Here is a 25,604-nt window from a genome sequence, read left to right on the forward strand (position 1 = left end):
CAAGGGTAAGTAGATAACTGGATCTTGCTAAAAGACAGATATAAGGAAAATCCTAGGGCCCAGAAAAACTAACAATGGTTGGAAATTAAGGAAGAATGAGGAATTTTACTGGAAATGAGACTGAAACTTTACTGAAATATGTAAGAAAAGATTGGAAGTCTATAGACATCTGACAAGAATGGATTCAAACTGGCTTACGAAGAGAATTTTTGACAAGTGTCATGGTAATAAGACGAACGTTAAATGGTTCAAGCAAGTTAAAGAGACCCTATAGCAAATATAAACATGATGGATTTAAAAGACAGAAGGGTAATTAGGAAAAAATCTTAGAATACAAAGGGACCTGAAGGTGACGAAAGCATATGCTAACTAAAGTGGTCAGAAGAAAGGAGGAAGCAACACAGTGAAAGAATGGAGTACTGGACAGCTAAAAAACCATCCAGAAGTTAACTATTCTATGTGGTCCTACAGTGACTGGTGTCAAAAAAATTTTTTTTTAATGAATACACACACACCCGCACGCGCATTAGTAAAACAAAAATAATTCAAAATTGTATTTCTTTTTTTTTAACAATGGGTTTTGCCACGACCTTCCCCATTTGCATCATCTTGTAATTCACAATGTTGCTCCCACAGATATTTCAGATAAAATAAATTGATTTTGATATTTCAGAATCAAAATATTTATGATTTATTATGTAGGATTTCACATGAAAAAATGTACCTTTAACTGGCTTAAGTAACATTTTTACCACTTTGGCTGAAATTTTGGATGTACACAAAAAAGTATGCATTTTTTTGTCATAAACAACATGGATACTCTTCAAAATAAAATTCTTGTTTTCAAATATATTAAGTAGCATAAAATGTTCTTTTTTTATGAAGATGACAAATGATTCAGAACATAGCCACCAGGATTAGTTGAATAGCTTTCCACATTTATAAGAAATGCAAAAAAATAATTATTTTTCTTATAAATTAATATATAACATGTTATTAACATATGTGCAAATTAAAATTTTCACATTAACATAATTATGTTAATGTGCATAAAATCATCTTCACAAAACATGACCTATTCAATTGAAAAAAAACATAAAGTGCTGAATTTTTGCTTGGGTTATAGTATTAAAGAATCTTTTAGAGACAATAAACTGTTTTGGGGTTATTGATCTTCCAGTAATTATTATTTAGGTATTCAAAGTCCTCCAGTGAAAACGTGGAGAGAGAAGAAAGAGTTGGTGCTTATGTGAACACCAGGGAAACCAAATAGCTTTTTTAGGCATGTATACATGTCATTTATGAAGGCATTACTACTAATAATGTGTAGGTACAAATGGACTTCAGTTTTCAGTTTAGTAGTCATCCTTATCCTATACTTCTTTAATTGTTGGAAAATTTCAGCTAATTTTTTTTATAACTGATATTGTTTCACTAAAAAATAAAATTTCTCATCTATTGAAAAATGGAGTTTTACTTTAAAAGACTGCTGTTTCATTTGTATTTCCATTAAAGCCCATCAGGGAAAGGAATGCGAGGGGGGGGGGGTGGCGACCAGAAGCAATACAAGGCGGATATCTTCCCCTATAGGGCTGGGATGTTTCATTTGCAAGTAACTAAAAAAGATAATATTTTTTTTGTGATTTATATTTTTCTTTTTGTATGAAACCTGAAGAAAATGTGTTAGTAAATAAAATTCCTTTGGCCAATCAGAGACATAAGATTCTTCATGGGATACTATAATTTTAATTCATGAATTTGTTTGTTGTAAGAGTAAATTAAAAAATGAATTACTACTAATAAATAATTCTATATGTGAATACCTGTATAAATAAACGTTATACTGAGTATTAACATGTTCTTTGATAGAAACATTGACCAAGTTTTTTTGAATGCTTGTATAGGGCCATCTTTTGCCTGAATGGCTGACTCAGAATTAAGCTGTAATTTTCTGATTGGTCGTAAGAACAAGAACATAATAACAGAAACTCCAGCTAATCCACCCAATACATATAAAACATTTCTTCTTGTTGGTCCATCAATTCGCGTTTTACCTTCAAATTTATAATATGTATATAAGTTTCCAATTAATGACCTGAAACATCAAGATCAGAATAAATAATACAATACACTAGATAACACAATACACTAGAATATGAGTAAATGTTACTTTATAAATAGAGAAAGATTTTATATCTCACCTTTTCTAGTATGTCTGGGTCAGAATAAGTTATGTAATTTCCAGGTGCAACATATCTCATACAGCAAATGGTACCAATAGACAGATATTTCTACTGAATCTATAATTGTTTAATTTAATGTTTATTATTATTTTCAAGATTATGTCTGAACAAATTGATGAAAACTTGCCAGATATTTAAATTTATTAGTGAATTTGAATCAATAATCCAAATTAGCAAAATTAAAGAACCACATTTTTAACAAGACTTATTAAAATAAAGTATGGTTCTATTTCACCAAAGCAGCCAAAAACCAAAGCAGCAGTTCTGGAAATACAGCACTAAAAATACATAAATATATATGCAAGTACGCTACATAGATGCCCACATTACCTTACTCCTTTTAAGAGTTAAAATTACATCTTTAAAAGACTGCATGAGGGATACTGCTACAATCCAGCTACAAACCATCTATAGGCTTGTTGTAAGAATAAATGATGAACGTTGGTCTATTACATCAATGAAGTCATGATCCTTCTTCTTTGTCCCTTCTTTATATGGACCTCATAAAAAATTTTTATGAAAACTTGCTGAAAACTACTATGGTTTTCGTTTAAACTTTGGACAAATGCTTTCTGAAAATTTTGATAAAGCCCTCCTCTTCTTTTTAGGAATTTAGTTGTAGGCAAATTAGTATTAGTAAAGGGTTAACTGTGACCCTTCAAAGGGAGCTAATCACACCAATTAAAACACTAAAACTTAAAAATGGATATACTACGTTTTCAGTTCAGCAGTTAGCGATGTTAATATGACTGTCAACATAGATCAAACATCAAAATGTTTATGCATATACTTACGATGACTGAAGGAAAGCCCAAAAGATGCTGACATTTTGAGATATTGTTTCAGAACTAGAATTGCAAACAATATAATTTCCTTCAGCAGTCCAAAGTATTCCACCAGCAAAACCACCAATAAAAACAACAGTATATATTGCCCATGCTTCTTCAAGAGTGAATGCCAAAATATACAGTCTGAAATAAATTGACAAAATTTGCTATTAGAAGAATTTGTATTAGCTACAGCCATTCAGTATTTTCCTATATAATTCAGTTATGAAAAATAACATTCATGCTGCCATTTCCAGTTTTTTATCACAAAACAAAAATTTTAAACTCAACATGTAAAAGCCATGAACACAATATCTGAATAATGTGAAATTTACAAATTCACTAATTTTTGACTAAATTTGATATAAGCAATATTTAATAATGAACAACCCGAAAAGAGATGAAATTTGACAATAAAGTAAATGGTTTCTTAGACATTTCAAGATGAGTGCTACTAACAACATTACTAATTTCAATACCAGTAACAAAAAAATTGCATTAAGTTTGCAAAGAAATCTTGACGCAAAATTTTAATTACTGAAAAAAATGAGTATTTTAATGTTTAAGCTACTACTATAAATTACATATTATTCTCTCAGTTATTTAACAACATAGCTGAAGTAACTGGAAATAAATGGTACCAGCTATGTCGGAAGAAAGTGATCAGTAACATACTTCCTACAAATCTCACAAAAAGAAATATTAGAAATATTATGAGTCAAAACTTTAGTAATGTTAAACTTATTAAATATTTATTATTTAAAAATTCTGAACTTTATAAATGTACCATATCTCAAGACTATTTCCACTAAAATATATTAGCTTCAAACCACTTTACTTATATCTAAATTTTCATAAATTCAAAATCACACAAAACATACGTATAACAAAATGCTGCTAAAGACATGCCAAAACGAGGTCCGAGAATCGCAACCAATGATGGCCCAAACCATAGACTTAATGCAAATGTTGTATAAGTTAAACCAAGACTTGTGTATCCTTCAACTGTAAATTCTGGTTTTTCATCAGAAATGCTCGACAACAATGTTTTCTGAAAAGAAAGAATTGATAGAAAAATAATATTACAACTAATTTGCTTACATGTTATTATTGCTAACTGATTATTCATTAACCACTAATTAATACAAATATATAATGTACTTACACTTTTTTTTTTAATAATAACTTCTGTTATTTGAAACAATAAAAATCAGATTTATTCAACACAAGATTTCAAATAATCTGAAAACATTTTGTTTAGAAAGGTAACATAGGAATTACAAGGAAGCAAGACATCTACAAATACAAATAGAATGTGATAAGTTGAAATGACTAATGGACACACATTTCCTTATCATTACTTACTTTTTTCATACATTACAAAAAAAAGTAAAATTTTCAATTCAACTTAATTTAAATAAATCACACATTCATTTTGTTCCAGTTAGTCAAGTTTGAATAAGTGTAGTTTTACACGATACTAATTAGTAAGGCTTTTATTTCTGATAATCTCCTTTAAAGTTTAAAAGACAAAAACTTTAAAACATTTCATATTATAAGTACATGCCTTCTGACAATCTCTTCACAAATATGATGTATGTTTCTTCAATCTGGCACAGCCTTATTTATAATCTTTCAAAATTATTCAGAAATATAGATTTACAGATCGTAATTAAAATGAATATACATAAACAAAATGAATATTCATAAAACCATCACTATATTCATATTTGTTACATTTAGTTTTATTATAACTCTTCTAAATTCACAGTTTATTATTTAAATTTTTTTAAATATTTATAATTATTTAATTAAAAAATTATTTTAAACAAGTGGGGTGGATACAACAGTATGATGTGATCTATTGAACATTACCTACATAAGCTATTAATCTCCTCCCTACTCTCTCTTCCGTTACTTTATCCTAGATCATTTATTTCTCTGGATAGGAACTCCATAAGTTTGCTTCAGTACCCCACTGAACCCTTTTGTGATGGGTAGGATATACATTTTCTTAGTTGGATGGCAGCAATGTCTGTACTGCACACCAAAGAAATTTTTGTACTAAACTAACAAAACAGTATTGTAAGTACAGGATTTAAATCTAACAAACCATAAACTATGTGACACCATAAACAAGGTTACACACATATTTACAGAAGAAAAAAAAGGTAAATAATCAGTGCAAAATATGTAATAATTTTTTATAATGTATTAGATATGATGATATTACATTTAATCAGTAATTATAATTTTTAAATTTAAAAAATATATATTAACGTTTATTTTATCTTAATACATAAAATATAAATCTATAATATATGTAAAATCTAAGGTGGGTCCTCCCTCCAAGCTACGTCTACTTGCCTCTTCTACCCAGTTCCTATAACCTGGCGCACAGAACACTTGCTACTGGTTGCAACAAAATAATGCTTATGTGCTATTAAAAAATAATTTTCGTAAATAACTACTCCAGGTCAAAGAAAGTCATAACATTATAGCCTATAATAAATTAACAACTCATTTCATATACTTTGTATTACACCACTGTTACTGTTTATTTACAGCAAAATCTTAGTGAAACATACTTGAAAAAATATATACTTTTAAGAAATAAATAAATAGATTGTTCCATATACATCTTGAACAAAATATTAGGCATAAATAGTTTTAATTGTAATAAAAAATTATCAGAACATACTTTGTTACTATAATAGTGACGTCATAATTAAATATGGTGCAAATCATTGCAAATTAATTGATGTGACCCTTATCGAATGATTTACTAATTGATTGATCAATTGTTTCATTGATTTGTTCAGCATTTCTATCCTCGTACATCAGGTTGTCATCATCATCATGAATGATGATTAACATTAACCAAAGTTTCACAGTTATTTTTAATTGTTATTAAATGATTCAGTTGGCATTGTTACTGTGATTACTATAAAATGTTCAACGATTTGTTTTTTACATTTTTATTCATCAATCATTCTCGATTGAATGAATCCAAAATTAAATTAACTTCTGATACCTGTACAAGCACCTGAAAATTATGGAAACTATTCTTTTCATTAAATTCTAAATTATTTAAATTATATTCATCAGTTATTTTATTTTTAGAGTTTAACCAATGTTCAAATCTTTATTATTTGTGTAATTTTTTATTTTATATGAATTTCAATATTTTTAATTTATCATGTATGTTAAATAATGTATTAATAATATTTTTATCTAGAAAGAACACTGGACTATTGCCTTTATGAAATGTTTCATCTGTACAAGAAGCTGACCAATTTAACAGTTTCCGGTTACAACTGAAATATATACCTTCACCATATATTCTACTTATTATGAATAATCTGTTGATGATGTCAAATTTGGAGACACTTGCAGTATCTAAGCTTAAATTTAAAAGGTCTCAGTCTTCATAATTAACAATAAAAATTATATAAACTTTCATTAATGGGTATTCGCATGCAATAATTGGTATTATTGCAATTACACAGATTATAATTAGAATTAATCAGAGATGTAGTTAATAAGCATATTAAGATTACTCTTGCTATACCACATTTAATGTAATTATTAAGCATATTACTATTATAATTTTTTGTATTTTTTCTGATTCAATTAAGTTTGTTTTTATTGTATTTTAGATCATTCTAAAGATATTTATTTTTGTTTACCTAATGACTGTAAATTTTTAGAAACAACATGTGGTTGAGATGACAGATTAGAAGTAACAGGATTCTTTAACAATTGATGTTTTTCTATGTTTATTAACGTCACTTTTACTAGAAGTATAATTTTTACATACAGTAATTATTATTTAAACTAGAGGTTGAGTTTCAAATTTAACAGATTTTTGAAGTACAACACTAGAAGTAATTTTTTCTTCAGTAAATAGAACAGCAGTTTTACAAAAATTATTCATCAGGTCATCAAGATTTTCTTCCAATACATTAAATGAAGGTGTAGACGATGTTAAATTTACCACACTGAATTCTCTACCCTTATTAACTTCCTGTTGACTATCAAACTTGTCATATAACCTAATACTAATAATTCTTTTTTTTTTATGGATATATTTAAAAATCCTTTATATCATTATAATTACAGCCACTAGCATTATTATCTTTATAAACATTGTTATAGCGACACAAAACACTCGTGTCATGACAGTTATTGCTTATCCATAATACACAAAAACCTTAATAATATACATCAATAACAATATAAATTCAATAAATCAAAACAATAATAATTAAATAAAAAATGTATATATTACTTTGAAATGAAATATATTACTTTCATGATGTGAAGATTCACATCATGAAAGTATTAAAGTATTAAAGTAAATTCACATGGGTTGTTGCAACCCATGTCCAATTGTATAATATTTGTGATTTAAATAATTTTATTTTTGTATTAATCATGTTTTAAATATTGAAGGTTTGAAGAATATAACTTGCAGTTTATATTATTTGTAATTTGAAGAATAACACAAATAAACCTTCAAATCTGCAGTTGGAGGACCAGAAAAAAATGCTGAATCAATAACCATCTGGGAAAATTAATTCTAACTAATGTTGATGGTTCATTTTGAATACATAAAACAATATTTAGTCATATTTAAATTATATCCTTTAATATGTATGAATGCTGAATATATGTTTTTGTTTGAAATGATTATTACAATATTACTGTTCATGTAATGATCGTGTTGGATATATATCTTAGAATATCTTATAATAATACATTTTAAATATTATAAATAATTGTCAGCTGACAACTAGGCCAGTTAAATAGTAAATAAGTTCATATAATTTTATATAAAGAAGAAGATGATACAGTTAGTATATTTGATTACAATAAATAAAGAGGAGATGAATACATGAGACTGAACAGCCGTAGCTTACTTGAAGAACTCGCTTTCAGATATTACACACACTACAAATAAAAAATCAGGATAATATATTACAGTAAGTAATTTGATATGGTTGATCAATCACTGTGATATTTTTGAAAAAAAAATTTTAATAATTAAAAAATATTTATATTAGGTATTTCAGTAGATCTTATTGAAATAAGAAAAAATTACCTGCATATTAGTGACTGTAAAATCTGCAGAAAATAATACCATGAAACATATTCCAAGAAATACAACATTCTGTAATTGATAATTAAAGTATCGCAAACACATCATTTTTACTTCATTTGATTCAAAATAGCACTGTAAAATAAAAAATACACACTTTCATAGTTATTTTTTTAACATAAATTACCGTATATTTTTATTATATATACATGTTTATTACACATACATTATCTCATGTATTATACACATACAATAGAATGTTATCATACATGCAGTCTCACTTGAGAGAATACAAGTACAAAAATTATATGTTTAAAGGTGTATATTAAACAGTAACCATTAGCGTATCAAATCAGTTACTAATCAATTAGTTTTGTATATATTTCTTAACTTATCATTTTGGATTTTGGATTTGGAACTGAAACTAAAAACTACATTAAAACACACTTTAAAAGTAAATTAGATTCATAATATGTATATTTTTAGAATGTAAGGTAAAATTCATATTTTTGAATAATCTGTAATCAGACTTAAAGTTTATAACACAGTTCACATGAAGTTTATTATCAAGTTTATTAGCTCATTTATCATGAATAATGTAAAACATTTTATTAATTTGGATCAATTTTGCCTTATCTTTTCATAGTTAATATAGAATGCACATAAATAAGTAACCAACACAAAACTCGGGAAGAAAATTAACTGGTTCCTAAATAATTTTTGTAAAATCTTTGATTAAACTGAACACATTAAAATATTTTCAGAACAAAAATTAGCGTCACAAGATTAACCACTGAAATTAGTTCTTACATTAAAAATCACAATTTCTGTAACAATAATCTCAAATGAAAATTTTAACATTAAATTTTTATTATACTTAATGCATAACAACATAGATATTTGTGTTTTCAATTGTTTTACAACCACTACAAAGTGAACTCTCTCTTCACAGGAATGGACATTACTTCAAAAGCTAAAAATAAAAGAAAAGACCATATAAATACAAAGCGGAAATGCCTACTTTCAAGTTACCGCCGAAAAATTTTCCCCCCGTTTTGCACCGTGGATAATATAATGCAGTATTAAAATATTTTTGAGTACTAATTATGGTAAAAAAATTAGTGTAGTTATATGTTATTTAGCCTGAAAATTATTTAAAAATGGTTCTCAGAACTGTATCGAGGTATTTTTTTTTTGGAGAAAAGTCACGTGAAACACAAAAAAGTTTTGAAGCTGCGAAGAAATTCTTCACGTCCAACTCTCCGAAGAATATTTTTATATTATAATAATTTATCCGAAGTCTCTAAACAACTCTGATTTTTTAGGGTAATATAATTATACTATTTAGAGAAAAATAATATGCTATAACTTTGAATTTTTGGCTAGTATTTTCACGTACATGAAAAATATACTTAACGTCATTCAAACCAACGAAATTACAGGTTGGGGTTAGGACAGGCATGGCCAACACACGGTCCGTGGGCCGAAACCGGCCGCAAAAATTTTTTCAATATTAGCTTTTTTATAAGGAATTGCATTATGGAAAATACGGAAAATAAAAAAAAAACTTGACAAGAAATATTTAGTAATCTTCAGCTCAACTTATATTTATGAACAAACTTTTTCTTTAATGAATCTAAATAAAAGTATAACAAATTCCATAATAAAATTTTATTTAATTAAATGAATCGTTTTTGTATTTAAAATTTTTCAATTTTAATATTTCGTTCGGCCTGTGAAAAAAGTTTTCAATCCAATTCGGTCCGGAGGCAAAAACTGTTGGCCACGCTTGAGTTAGCGTATTGTAACGGTTTATTAGTTAACAGATTCTTAGGCGAATTTTCCTTTACATCAATGCAAGTCCATAGCTAATTTGTATGCAATTTTAAAACAAATATTATAAAAGGCTCTGGCCTCCATGGCGTGAGTGGCAGCGTCTCGGCCTTTCATCCGAAGATCCCGGGTTCGAATCCCGGTCAGGCATGACATTTTCACACACGCTGCAAATCCTTCATCTCATCCTCTGAAGCAATATCTAACGGTGGTCCCGTAGGTTAAAAAAAAAAGGTTATAAAAGGTAGTCTTTGGGAATAATACTTTTTGAATACTATTTATAAAAAGTAAAATTTTACGAAAAATTCAGTAATTTCAATTTTTTTAAATTATAACGCATAGCTACAAAAAATCAATATTTTTATAATTCTTATCGTAACTCAAGGTACAGTATACCATCAGCCGGGGTTACTTAAATCGTTGGGGTAAGTATTCAAGCCATTTTGCTGGGTAAATTTTGAACAATGAGTTTGGCAAAATTGTTTGCGTTTCAATGTTACTTTTCATGCCATCAGACCCATATTTTGGTGAAGTTTAGGACTACATATTTTAATACCGTGTGTGCTTTAAAGGTAAGTTAATAAACCTGTATTTATAATTGGGATATCATCATATATTTATGTATTTAATAACTTTAATCACAAAAATTGTATTATTAATTTGAATTCAATATAAACATTCTCAAACATAACCTTAAACAGTGCTTTTACGGTTGTTTTACTTCATAGATTATACTTCCATTTTATTTTTTCTCTACATTGTTCAATTCATTGTTTAGGCCACCAAACATTAGTGACTTGAGTTACTCCACACGGACATCATATTAAATGTAATTTAAAACATATAACAAGTTTTTTTCTCTTTTTCATCTGGAAAATGTGTCGTAGTACGAAAGGTGTATTAGAGCACAAACGTATAAAGATTATACAGATCAAGTGAAAGAAAACAGGCTTATCGTTACGGAAGCCTGCCGAAAAATTGGGATTTCAAGGTGTGCTCTTACTGCAGCAGTAAAAGGGAAAAAAGGTAGGAAGGCCTTTTGTTTTAGATATTGAAAAGCAAAAAAGATTAGTGGAATGCATGAGTTTGGCTGGAGATTGGGAATTTCCACTAACGGTTTTGGATATTAGGTTAATCGTCAAGGTGTATTTTGATCGATGTGGATAAACTAAACAAAGATTTAAATATTCCTTGTGTAGATTTTATTGAATCATTTATAAAGAAGCATAGTAGGATTCTTTCTAATAGATTGTGCCAGAAGGAGTAGAGCGGCTCTCAATGAGGAAACTATAGACAGCTACTTTGATGAAATCACATTGACGGTTAAGGACGTAGACCTATCTATGATAGTAAACTATAATGAGACCAATATTACTGATGATCCCGGCCGAAAAAAGTTACAGTAAAAAGAGGCACACATAATCCTGAACGTATAATCGATTTTTCAAAGTCAAGACGTCTGTTATGTTTTCAGCAAGTGCCAATGGAACTCTATTTCCTTCTTTCATTACATACAAGGTAGGAAATCTTTACGATTCTTGGACTGAAAGTGATCTAAGGATGCTGCCTATAATAGGTAAAGAGTGGGTGGTTCACCTTGAAATTTTCGAGGACTGGTTTGAGAAGATAGCATTGCCATACTTCAATAAGTCTGGCAAAGATGCTAATAAGGTGTTGAGTCTGATAGTTTTTTTTTTTTTTTGATAGGAGACAACCTTTCAAGCCACATATTATTGACATATTTATGTGTAACAACATCAAGTTTGTGCTGCTCCACCTGAACAGTACTCAACCTTTAGATGTGGCTTTTTTTATACCCTTTAAGTGCCTTGAGACACTTAACGACTGAAAAGCGACGAAAGATCGTGGCACTGTGCCTAAAGACAGATTCCCCCAATTCTTAAAAAAGTATATTGATAACTTAGCAGAAGAAAGCAACATGAAGAATGGCTTCAGAGAAGCAGGGATTGTGCCTTTGGATCGGCAGCAAGTACTGAACAGGATTCCTGATGATCATAAAAACAAAGATTCTGAAAATCTTGATTCTAACAACTATTTGCAATCGTTTGAAACCTACCTGAAAGAAAGAATGAAGCAGAACCCATGAAAAACAGAAAAAAAAGAAAATTAAATGTTCCGGCTGGAAAAGGTATTGAAGGACTTGAAGTTTTAGAAGCAGAAGCTCAAGCGAGCACTTCTAAAGGCTCTGAATATAGCAACTTGTACCCATTTCGAAAAGGGCTACGAAAACGATTTAAATTCATGTGAAGATGATCATAGCGGCTTTTCGGTGCAAGATTCAGATTCAGACCTGATATTAAGTGATGGTCGGCTGCAGTGGCTCCCTGATGTAATGAGTGAAAAATGTTCTACATAAGCTGTGAATCTTAACGTCACATCAGTCTGTACACTAACACACACACCTACCTACCTACATACACCTACACCCAGCTATAAGTCTTGTAACACACCCGCCCCTCCGCAACATCTAATATAAACGTGATATATAACATGTATCATTGTAACAGAAGAAAAATTTATAGTTAATACTGTTTTTTTTAATTTTATTTAATTTAATAAGAAATAAAAACCTTGAATTTATTTAAATGATTGTAAGAAATGCACATTTATATACAATAGAATTATCTTACAAATTTATTTGCAATAAATAAATGGTAGCACAAAATAAATTATTTCTTTAAATTTTATAGATCGGAAAAATAATTCTCTTTGTTTATTTCATGAATCCTCTCATCACACCATTAAAGCATTTTAACAAAAGAGCTTCTTCTCATTGAAGTAGAACAATATATACATCACCTTCTTAATATGTACATTACCACAGTTAGGCGACTGTCATTCACTTTTTTTCACTGTTGCAGACTGTTCAGGTAATCTCTGGACCATTATAACCAGAAATGTAGTAGAAGAATTTAACCTTTTGTCAATAGTTTTAACACATTTACTTAGAGTTGAGCAAAAACTGGTTCTGGATTTATTGTTAGAATGTATCAATGAGAAGAATTTACATAACAAGATCAATGAGTACACCTGATAATGGAATTAAAAGAAAAGTAATTACTAAATCCTTTTGAGAATTTTCTTCTTCTTCACCTGGATTTTCAAAGTCAAGATAATCATCCACAGTTTCTTTTGGTAAAGAAACATTTATAATCGTATATGGTGTACTTCTTACGGTAGATGTTTTCAAGGACGTAGCTACTGTTGAAGGTAATGATGACAAAGTGCTATTTACATTGGTGGTTGTAATATTGTTACTGATTGGTAATGATATTGTGCTACTGAATACGCTGTCTTTTAAAGTTGACCTCCCGTTAATAGTGGTTGTTATTGTTGTTGTTAATGTGTTTGATAACGACAAGTTTTTTACCATAGGTGTTATATTAACGGTGGTATTTGATGAAAAAATTGCTTCAGCCGCCGATGAATTGCACCATATTAGCGGAACATTTTCTGATGAAAAAACAATTCTACACCTTACTGTTTTTATCGTCCGACATTGTGAGGGTTCTGAATAAATGCCAAATAAAACAGACACAAGTAATCCGATCAAAAAGCCTGTTTTAAACACGCCCAAAATTACCAACCACCACTTACACGACCACCTACACCACCACTACCATGATGGTGTACGTGTACTTTTATTTAATTTTTCTTCTTCTTTTTAATCAATAATTGTAAACTTTTCCCACATTACATAATCTTTCTCACTATTTCCGTAAGCGGTGTGTACGTGAATAATGAGACAGTAGACAGCCGTATTGGCCGGTACATTGTTTTTAGTTTCAAAACCGATACGTACATCGACGGTTCCCGATTTAAGCGATTCGTTCTGCTCAGAACAATCGATAACGATCAACGGCATATGATTTTGTAAATCTGTTAAACTGTAAGCAGGACATTCATCCTCTGACTTATTGTAATTTCCGGAACGAAAGCTGTCAAACAATTCATATCTCTTATTTATATCACCCTGGAGCTTATCGTACGGATAGTATTGTGAATTCAAATACAGTCGTACATTTATTTACCAACTCACACAATTCGAAATTAGTCGAAGTCTTTGTGGCTTTATCTATTCTATCGGTCTGTAAATCGAATATCACATAACTTGGTTTCTCCGTTTGAGGACACGTTTCTACCTTCTGCGAGTGTATGTTTGTTTGCGGTAGAGCCCGATACTCGTGAATCTGCCATGCACGATAAGTGATCGCCAACGGTCTACCTCGTTCTACTACCTTAAGAATTGCAATTGCATTGTATCAGTGACGTGAACATATGGAATTTTCCACGCCACTTTAATCACTTTCAACTTGGAATCCGGCATCTCTTTCGAATATACATGCGCGTTTACGTCGCTGGAAGATCTAAGCAAGACCAATTCTTGTTTCACGTTAAATATTATGTGTTGATAGTCTTCGGCGAATCCCATAAGCATACGCAGAGGCATATGGAAGAAAAATCATTCCGTTTTTTCATCTAAAGTAAATTTATCCGACACGTTAAACTTCCAACCGAAGTTTTTCAAAATATTCTCCTCGCTTTTACGCAACGACGGAATATTCTTTATTGTAGTTGTAATTTCCAACTTTTGTACACGATAAAATTCCGTTCCGTTTATTTCATATCGTATCTCTTCAAACAGAAACGGAACCGTGTTGTTGGTAAATAATGATTCCACCGTCTTTTTATCTCCATTCATAGTAGTCAATGTACCTTCGACCATCAAAAAACGTTTATGCGGTAACGTGTTCACGTCCTGTTGGTGAATCAACATCCGGATTTCATCGCTTTGTTATAAGTCGACGATGCATACTGTAAATAGGTGTGATACTCAAACTGAGTGACTGTGTTATCATATGAAACACTTTCAGCAATGTCTAACGTATTTGCTGTTGCCATTACGATTCGACACCTTAAAACAGAGTTTGCAAAGGAACAACACTTTTTGCGATGTTAACCCTCTGATTTTCAAACGTCGTCTGATCGGTTAGTGTACCGACCCGCTACTGCTATTGTATATTAGTCCCATTTCCTAATCTTCATCTTAAATGTAATCTCACGGTTATTGTCTCCGCAGAATTTGATCAGTTTTCCGTTCTGATCGGTAAACCTTACAATGATCTCATTTATATTCCGTGTATTAACCGGTAAGTATATTATATTCTTTGTCGATTCTATTATTTTGAAACCTGGCAGTACGTTTAGCGAAAATTCATGTAACGCCTAACCTTCTGATATCTTCGTACAGGAGCCTCGTATAAAATTGTATTCCACACATACGGCGATCACGTTGTTAATGGCTACCGGTTTAGATGACACATGCCATATATTCGCTGCTAGACTCGCGTTTTCAAATCCCAACAGCGGTGCCAAGCTATCCTCCGACGTTAGGTCAATGATGGCGGTGCATTTAATTTTACATTTCAGCGTGTTATTATTAGGTTGCATAAATAAGGTTATGTCGTGTTTGCCTTTTAATTCATCGCTTAATGTTTTGGCAATATCGTCCACCTCATACGACCCGTCGATAGTGTTTGCTTGATCTTTTTTTGTTTAACCTGTAAAACGGTGAACGAGTTGTTGATCCCCTCACACATTCCTAACGAGTTGTATGTGGTTAGGTTTATCAACGCCAATTCCCACTCACCATCAGTTAGCTCTAAAACTGGGAAGAATGTAGTGCGTAATAACGATGTATTTCCACTTATGCAGAGCGTTATAATCGTTATTGGTATGCGGACATCCACGACTGAGAAATTGAAGACCTAAACGACCACAGATAATCATGTTTATACTCTGTCTGTTTTCATAATTTTAATTTATAATCGAGTCGGATGGAAAATAACGCATCAATTCATTAGGTGGACGCAAGTTATCGGAACTGTTGAAATAGTCTACCAATCGCCCTCGTTTTCGATAACATACCCAATGTGTTCCATGTCCGGTACTACGATTAAGATTAACTATCGCTGACTCTTTAGTTTTTGGTTTTTCGAGAAATGCATCCAACATGAAGACTCCTCAAAAATCTATTATTTTTAGTTTTTTCGCGTACAACATTAATTCGACATTCGATAGCGATCGCACTAGTATTTATCGGAGATTACGTTAACGAAGACGACGGTATTTTTTATTCCTGTCACCTATCCCCGATCCTGTAAAAAGGTAGGGTATAATGCCCTCCCTGCAATGCTTGCTCTTCTTTTCATAATCTCTGCAAGATGTTATATATTAATCTTTTTTATACATCTTCTTGTTCTTCGTATTCTTCCACCACATCCACCACCGAACTTCGCTAGTAGTGTAGAAATGTCGGTTCTGGGACAAGGTCACAAAGGTCACTGACGTCACCAATTTTTTTGGATCACGTGATAACCGCGTGATAGTCACGTGATATTTTTCTGATCACGTGATAGTCACGTGATATTTTTTTGGATCACGTGACTATCACGCGGTTATCACGTTTTCAAAAAAAATCACGTGACTATCACGCAGTTATCACGTGATCCAAAAAATATCACGTGACTATCACGCGGTTATCACGTGATCAAAAAAAAATGGTGACGTCAGTGACCTTTGTGACCTCAGTGACTTTTGTGACCCTGTCCCAGAACCGGCATTTCTACACTACTTTCGCTTTCAGTTTCATCGCGTTTGTAACGGCTAATACAGCAGCCTTTTCTGTAATACTAAAATCTTTAGCTTTCACTGTTTCCCAAACGCGATCGGCTAATTTACGATCTGCTGCTGCTCTGTTCTCTTTATCGTTGTATTTTGCCGTACGCGATGTCGTGTTCTTTACAAGCGGCGTTCAACTTCTTTATACCCGGATCGCCTCTCTTTAAGCATTTTTTAAATTGCGTTCCGGTCCGCAGTACTGATACCCTGGTATATATAATTCTAGCATTAATACATCGACGCCTTTGTTTATCACCCTTCCAACTACCTTTGCAGCTCTTGCAGTTAGAGATGTTAACAGTCCGCTACCTCGCGTAAGACTGACGATTCGTTTAGACTTCCTCACCCGACCCTTACGGATCTGATTACTGACCATACGTTTTGACCTCCCCACCGTTCCCATGTTGGAGAGACGAAAGTTTTCTTTCACGATCGTTCACCAACCTACCTTGGATCCGTATTTGGCGAATGATGAATGTGAAGAACTACTTTTTTTTCGATCCGTGATCGGATTACGTACTGAATGTTTATTTGAGTCTATGATTGGTTGGTGTACCTGATTCTTAATCAGATCCTCCTTATCGTTATTATTTTATGAGTGTGCCTGTTTATTGTGACTTTCTTAATTTTCAATGGTATTTACATCTGCGTTTGGTTGGTCCTTTTGTAATTAATTTTCTCACCTATATTAGACAATTTTTTTCTCGGCACCTTAGCATTGTACTAATACTAATCTTGTAGAAATTCCTGTCACCTATCCCCAATATCATCAAAATGTTTATTGTCTAAAACTTGCATAAAGGCGAGTCGATCAAGTCATTGAAGATTGGAATTGTCAAAATATTGTATTATAAGTTTTTGAATTATGGATATTCCACAACGTAGTCCTTTGTAGTCTGATTTGATATAGGTAACTTTTGATCGATATTTTTTTTAATAAGACGCTTCCTAAGATCAACATACAACTATGTGACGAGATCCTCTGCTCTTGTTGCCTCTCAGAATTCATAAAAACGCTTCCTTTCAGTTTAATAATATTATTTTTACCAAACAATGTTTTGTGTAAACAATTGAGGTTAACAGCATCGGTCCTGTCAACAGGTGCACCGACATCACATAAACGCTTATTTGAAAACAACAGTCTGTGTTTGTCTGATGGTAAACCCGTCGCTATGTATCCATTAGTCAAATCACTTTGCTTTTCGTAAATCTTATTCATAAAGCCGAAAGTGGTAGCATCATCATACTCTATTGGACTTCCCACATTACACAATCTACGTTTTTTGATATCGAAATTTTTAACACTGGTTTTGATCAAACGTTTTAACAACCTGTGTAGACAATGGTCTATTACCAGCGTACGCTCCACCGCGAAACCGTCCACACTTATCGATACTCATCTTTAGGCTGATTAAGATAAAATGTTAGCTCTACCCTTTTTTATGTACCCGTCTTTTGCAATTCTTCTATAATGGAAACTATTTAGCTATTATAACCAGTATGACCTGCACGCCTTGAAGCTACCAATAGACGCAGTCTATCACAAAGTTCGTTCGGATTGTTCTAGTTCACGTAATCTGGTCTAACCTGTTATAGGGCTTTCTTGTTCTTCTTCCTCCGCCTCCTGATTACCTAATTGTCTTGGTTGTGGAAACATTTCTTTGATAAAATTATTGTATTTGTTAGACCGCTTAGAAAACAACCGGTCGTTTGCCTTTTATGCGCTTCAGTTTAATGTAATATTTTCTTATAATTACACTTGTCTCTGGATGTATAGTCTTTGGGTGCCTTCAAAAAAGCAATTGGTATAAACCGTTTGTTCCTCTATACGTTTTAATACCGATTTTAATGTTATCTCCTTCGAACACCACAATCCTATTTCCAATCATCCATTGATCATTTACGTTCTTTACCATACATACGTTATCAATTAGTCTATTTCAATCCGTTACAGTTAGATCCAAATAAGATCACAAAGATGGTGCAAAATCACCAGGTGATGATTCTATAGGTTTAACGAATCGATGTTTTAAAATGTCTCCTCATAACTGTCGATGTAGATACTCCGCTCTCGCCCTCCTCCTCCTCTTTCTTTACTTCTTTTCTTTCATTTTTTTTGTTAAATGTTTCCTTAAGCTCACGTAAAGGTTCGACAATTGGTTTAAAGTGTTTTTGTAGCACTTCATTAGTCTCTATTATTTCTTGGGTAATACCACGATGTTTTCTTTTAATCGAATCTCGTATTTTATCGATTTCCATAACCACTCGCTCGAGGGGGTTGGTGTGACATCATAATAAAGACTGATTACAAACGGCTCATGTCATCACCTTATTTCGACCGATCTAAAAAACTGCAAGTTTCTTATTTCTTTGTAAAAAATGAACAACATCGATTTGAGAAATATTCATCCGTGCAGGTCAACCTCGGCGTTTTGTGTTACACAACTCGCGGTAATATTTGCTTTATCAATAGACGGAATCGAAAGTTCTGTACTGGCAATTTTAAACAGCAGATCTTTTTACATTACCAACCCGCATAGGAATATCCGCAACTACCGAGTAATCACGTTTAGGAGTCTTCGCAATGTATTTTTGGGAGAATCTTCTAATCGGATATCGATCACCTTGTGAATATAAATGTATTAAATAGCTGTTGAATAGCCAAAATTCATCAGGCTTTGCATCTGCATATTCACACCATCTTTGTACAGTAGTACGTTTTGGATTTCAATGAGACCATCACCACCACAGCGTTTATTTTTATATCTCAATCCGAATATATTGGGGTGTAACTGTATCGTTGGTAGCGATGTCTTTAGAAAATCACTTGAAAATAAAGCCTGAGCCTTATTGTTTACAATATCGAAGGGTAATTCTCTATCTTGCTTCTTGAAGTCGAATACCATAGTCTAACATGTGCATGTAAACATTACAATAATTCATAGACGCGTGACAGTCTCTTAGCTCCAATAATGGGTTTTTATATATCTGCGGGGACGGTCGAAATCTTGAGATAAAATTCCATCCGTGTCTGACTAGTGTTCAACATGTTTTTATCGTAAACCAACAACTCGATCAGCAATTCGTATTTATCGCATTCCTCTAAAAACTTTAACCATATATGCTTGTTGAAAATCTTCCCTTCACTGGTAATCATGAGCAGCAAGTGTATCGCGTTCGCGTACGGGATACCGTCCTCGTAGGTTTGTATCCTTGTCATAACTGCTGTAACTCAACTGATCTCTTTTACAGAAATATCAAAGCCTATTCAATATCGACCGTTGTTTATATCACCTTCCTTATCCACACTTATAAATCCATGTTTTCTTTCCCACGCCTCTCCACAAAATCTTTTAAACTGTTCGAATTTCATATTAGTGTTACATGATCGTGATATATACGACGAAAATTGAGATCGTCTTGCTTGAATTAAATAAGAAGGTTGTCGTTGTCTCGTAAAGGTGCTTATCAACATTAGAATAAGTTTGTGTGAGATAGAAACTATCTATGTTATTGTGACATCCCATAGAAAAATACTTGCGAATATTATGTTGCTCTTCACACGCTTCATCATCGAAAATCATTATTGAATTCGGTTCAGTCTGGTTGGAAACAATTACATGGTCGTCTTCAGACTAGGAAAAATAACCGATCTGGTATACCAATCATGACTCGTTCTAAAAATTTATATTTCGGATGGTATAGCTATTTGAAAAAAAACATAAAAATTTTTAAATCGCAAGCCGTCAGGCAAAAAATAACAAGTTTTTTTCAATGAACATTTGTATTCCCACAATTAGACGGTCCACAAATAATAAAACTGTGTTTGGTAACAGAGGTCCGTGTCGTTTTTTCCACCACTGGCGCCACCAGTATATTCATCGAAGCTTTGAAGCGTAATATTGCCGACTTGTTGATGTCCCAAATTCATGTTTATAACTGAAGAGTTCAACATACCAAATCCGACTTATTTATCCAACTGTTGTGCTTTTCATTGAACATTTAGCACTTTAAAACCCGTTACCACTTTAATCACCATTTTTACGTAAGATTTTCTCCACTAAATACACGTTATTGTTAACGAAGAATAATTTAGCTAACTTTTCATTGTAAAATATACCACTCAACACGACCGTTAATATCCCTCAGTATAAGTACAGGGGACGAGTATTGTCGTGCACTTTATGTACAGTAAATGAATCAATTCGGTAAATATCCTTTGGCGAAGGTGTTTTTAAATTTGCTTATACGTACTCGGTCACCAACTTTGAATATCGGTAAAGTAGGCTTTCGATAAAGTACCGTATTCAGTCGTCTTAAAACAATAGCTTCGTTTTTCTTATTTACGTCTTTCGTTTCATTTTTATAGTGCGGTGACAACTATTAATGTATTTAGCGATAATTTTGGTAGCAAATCTAACCACTTGTAAGTACCCTGTTCGGTAAACTTTCTCTGCACCATTGTTTTCAGTGTTCGGTTAAAGCGTTCTACAATAGAATTTTATAACTTTTTAATTGATAGATTTTTAATTTTTTATCCGAATCGGTTTGAAAAAGTCGCATTTTGTTTTTTATCCGATATAAGTTCGAAGGCTTTGGCGATATCTGTACCAGTTTTGTTTTTTACCGCTACACCGAATGACATCTTAGAAAAACAATTTATCATGGTTAACATATACCGGTAACCTTTGTTCGATCTATCGTATGAAAATCATCTCGACTAAATCACCTTGAAATAAATATTTCAGTTTTTTAGTTACCCGTCTAGTAGGGTAGTTTCGACGGGCCTGACAATGAAGCTCTTTACTTACTGACGTCTTTACATTCACTGTTAAACTAACTGTATTCCTTCATAATAAATGGGGTACAATAGTTAAAAAACCAGCGAATACTTATATTTTTTTGTAAGTGATTCGATAAGTTTTGAACCTGTGACAAATAATTACAAAAAAAAAAATTTTTTCGTATGGAATATGGAAAAAATAATGTCCCTTTGTAAAATATGTAAGTAAGGCATTTAATTTTATAAACTACGTTGTAAGTATATTTGAGTTTTTAAAAATTTTTCTTCGTATTTATAACCCACTTTTATAAAATAGCGGAAAAAATAGATTTTATAAAGCATAAAAATGCATGTCAAAAAAATATAATAGTGATTTTCATATTTCTAATAGAAATAAAAATATGGTTATACATAAATGCATCTCAAAAAGAAATTAAAAGTTATTTTCATATTTCTAAAAGAAATAAAAAATAATTGCATATTTTTACAAAAAGAAATAAAACATAAACACTAAGAATGGAATTAAAATTTTATCTACAAGTATAATTATGAAATTTACGTCTTTGTGTTAATAAACAGTTTAATTGTAAAAGTGATAAAACATGTGTTGAAGGTTTTTTTTATATTTGTAAAATCAATAAAATTATATTAACGAATATTATTTAACGTTTTTTACATTATTATGCAGTAAATAAAACTTTTTGTTAAGAATTTAATTAGATTACAGAAAAAAGATTATAACAAATATTATTAATGTTAAATAAATACTAAGAATGAAAATAAAATTGTAATTATTACTACAAGCATAATATTATATGTAATTTACATCTTAGTAAGAGTTAAATTATAAAAGTTATAAAAAATAAATGCTTGTTGAAGGGTATTTTTTATTAACAAATATTATTTATTTTGTAATATGTATGTTAATGCAGTAAACAGATCTCTGTGTAAAGAATTTATTTAACCTTTCAATATGTAGAAATATTAATTAAGTTGCAATATGTATATTTTTTAAAATTATAATGCAGCAAATACATTGTTAAAAAAAGCGATAAAACTGATAGGCGACAGGATGTCGATTGCATCTCCCTCCTTTTTATACTGCTATGCAAATAACTTTATTCACTTGTCACTCAAATATTGACCAGTTAACCGGTTAGTCTTATAATGTCAGATACTGACAGTGAATCTATTCCTTCTCATGCTCTTAGGGTTACACCTTTTAGTTTGGTAGCCCTAACGTGGGTTGCAATTTTTAAAAACGCGGTGCGAGAGTACCAATCTCGTGAGGTGATTGGGTTACTCCAACATATATTTGATAGGACGTACGCGGTTACAGATGAACCCATACTCTTTGTAACGACAGAAAGAGTACTGGATCTGACCACACGAAGGTTACGGGGTCTGAACACTATGTAGATGTCATTAAGTCGGGCACTCCACAAACTATTTCGTACGGTCCGATTTGTTCACACTCGGAGGAGTATTCGATTAATGAGTATGATGGGTGTTTCTCATCCACCATACAATACCAGCACCGCGTCTTAGCTTAAATTACCAGAGAGGAACGAGCTGTATCATGAATGATAAACTCAAAGGGGCTTTTATCAGCGATGAATCAAATTCTGGTGGAATAATGGTAGTGATGAGGAGGAGTACGACTAATCACAGATGTAAGTAAAAAATTAATTTTTTTTTAATAATACTTCTATTTTTTTTTAAATCGTCATATAGAATGTTCTATAAATTAAGTTTACTATTTTTAAATGTAATTTTTTTTAAATTAGGCTACTACTTTTAAAAAAGAAATATTATTTTAGAAATTTTTAAATTACAGTTATATAAATTTGCTGTGGTTATCTGTTGTCTTAAGGTGGGGTAGTAAGGTGATAAAGGCAAGTTGGTGGCAAGTAGGAAGAGGGTTATGGGTGCGGAAGGAGTAAGGACAGTTGGGGGGAGGGATTGGTGTGATTAGAAGGGATGGAGGAGAGGTGTAGAGGTGGAAAGAGTCATTGGGAGGTGAGAGAAATTAAGAAAAAAAATTTTTTAATTTTTAAAATTCTTTATTTAATTCTATATATTACATATATGATTTTTTCACAACGAATACTTTAAAAGCATGTTTAATTTTATATTATTACATATGTGATTTTTTCCACAACACTGAAACAAAGCCAATATATGTAACTGCATGATAAAAAATGTTTAAATATCTATAAACAATAACTATGACTGTGGACCATGAAGACTTCGTCTACTGTTCTCAGTCTCTTTTGGGGAGTGTTTTTATTGGGTGGTAGTTTACATTTTCTGTTTAGGCTATAATGACCATATCAAATAGTGTAACTTTTTTTCTATAATGTAACGTTTATCGTCGTATGGTGAAAGCGACTTTTTAAACTGATTAATGAAAGATATTGTGCAAACTGCTGCTGATACCATACGCATTTGTGAATATAACGATATCATTAAGTCTTTTTTTGTAAAAACTGTGCCTATCTTTAGCAATGGATACTCCAAAAATACAATTTGCTACATTCTTCTCATTTTTGTTAAAATCAAGAATGCTATACATCTTGGCCCGAAGACCAACAAATTCACGAATAACTTTTTCATTCATTTCGTCTTTAAATTTTCTAAGTCGTTTTTTATTGGTATTGCTAAAACATCTACGTTCGCGAGGGTAATCTAAATTATCAAATCGATCAATATCATGAAGAATATCGTCGGAAACATTATCAGTCCCGATAAGATACATCAGATTAACCGTATCGGTCATTAGAATCTTTATGGTATGCCCGTACTTTTCCACCAGTAATCATAATGGAATTCGTACATAATCATTTTACTATCCAATACGGTGAAACCAATTTAAATCGGGCGATTAATGAATATCTCCGTTTTCTTCAAACTTAGCCCGACAATCTCCGTATTATAAACATAACAAGCCTTAACTTTCGGTTTTGCAATCACCATATTTAGTTTAAGTTCTTCAGTAACCAGTTGGAAGTCTATTCTGTTTCGTACGTTTTCTAAGGACTTACTGTACACCGCGTTATTCATCAAAACTTATAAAAGTCCTTTTCAAAACTGTTTCGCGCTTGTGTACATTTTTAAATATTGAATTTGATGCACGGTTTCAGCCAAGGCGATTAAGTTTTTGAAAAGACATCTCTTCACTTATTTTTTTCAAATAAGGAGATAACATGTCATCAGTTGGTGTTGAGCGTTCAGGTGCAAGCGAATAGTCCTTATAACGACCGTGTAATTCTTTTGGATACTCAAGATCCACTTTCATGATATAGCTCTTTTCACCACGATCGTCTATAGTGTTAATATGGAGATTGTCACTCTCTTCTACACTCATCCACCTAAATTGGCATAGGGTAAGGGCTCCACCATGGCTGTTCCGTATAAAGTATTGTGATCATAATATTGATCGCAATACCAGTATGATCAGGTTGTTCGACTTGACGTAACTGCTTGAAATCATCGCCACACCACCTGCGTGTATTTTTCAACAAACAGATTCACATCTATGTCGGTCAACAGTTCATGTTTTTGACGGGTAAATTTTAACATGGCATTCCAAGTGAAGTGGGGATAGAGTAAAAGTGATAGGGATTCAAACTGTAGTATTGCATAGACGTTCTACGAAAATTCTCAAAGAAGTCTGCTAACAATAATACATCGCTATAGAAGATAAATATCGTGGTAATCACCTAACGTCTTACAATCAAACGTTTTCCACACATTTTGAGCGTGAGCGTACTCTTCGACCGTAATGTTCTTCTTTACTATAGAATGCCTCGAGGATGAACCTGGTCGTCGTGGCCGTCGCACTAGGAGAAAATAAATTTAATACTGACTACGATTACTCTGATATTCATGTAACACAAATTTTAAACCTAGCATAATTTCTTATATAATCAATAAAAAATGATAATTAGCAACAATTGGTAGTAAGCACAATTTTACGATAATCATTCGATTACAGAACTTGTAGTTTCATTGATTATTACATGAATCCTCTTATAACACCAATAATGCATTTTAAAAAAAGAGCTACTTTTCATTGAAGTGGAAGAAAATTACCCTTCTTAACAATATGTACA

At 31.8% G+C, this 25,604-nt stretch overlaps 1 protein-coding gene across 3 annotated transcripts in view; it reads right to left on the bottom strand.

The window, feature by feature from the left end:
* The window catches only part of LOC142319444 (UNC93-like protein MFSD11), a 62,292-nt gene that overhangs the window by 21,535 nt on the left and 15,153 nt on the right, over positions 1-25,604 (bottom strand). For all 3 annotated transcript variants that reach the window (XR_012755199.1, XM_075356737.1, XM_075356738.1), the window contains exons 2-5: positions 8,175-8,306; positions 3,952-4,121; positions 3,038-3,214; positions 1,824-2,095 (exon numbers count right to left, since the gene is read on the bottom strand). Coding sequence is in view for 2 of the 3 variants with exons in the window: in XM_075356737.1 (XP_075212852.1) it covers positions 1,824-2,095; positions 3,038-3,214; positions 3,952-4,121; positions 8,175-8,279 (724 nt within the window). In the remaining variant the exon portion in view is untranslated. The remainder of the gene's footprint in view (positions 1-1,823; positions 2,096-3,037; positions 3,215-3,951; positions 4,122-8,174; positions 8,307-25,604) is intronic.

Source organism: Lycorma delicatula, chromosome 2 (assembly GCF_047948215.1).
Source record: "Lycorma delicatula isolate Av1 chromosome 2, ASM4794821v1, whole genome shotgun sequence".
NCBI lineage: Eukaryota > Metazoa > Arthropoda > Insecta > Hemiptera > Fulgoridae > Lycorma > Lycorma delicatula.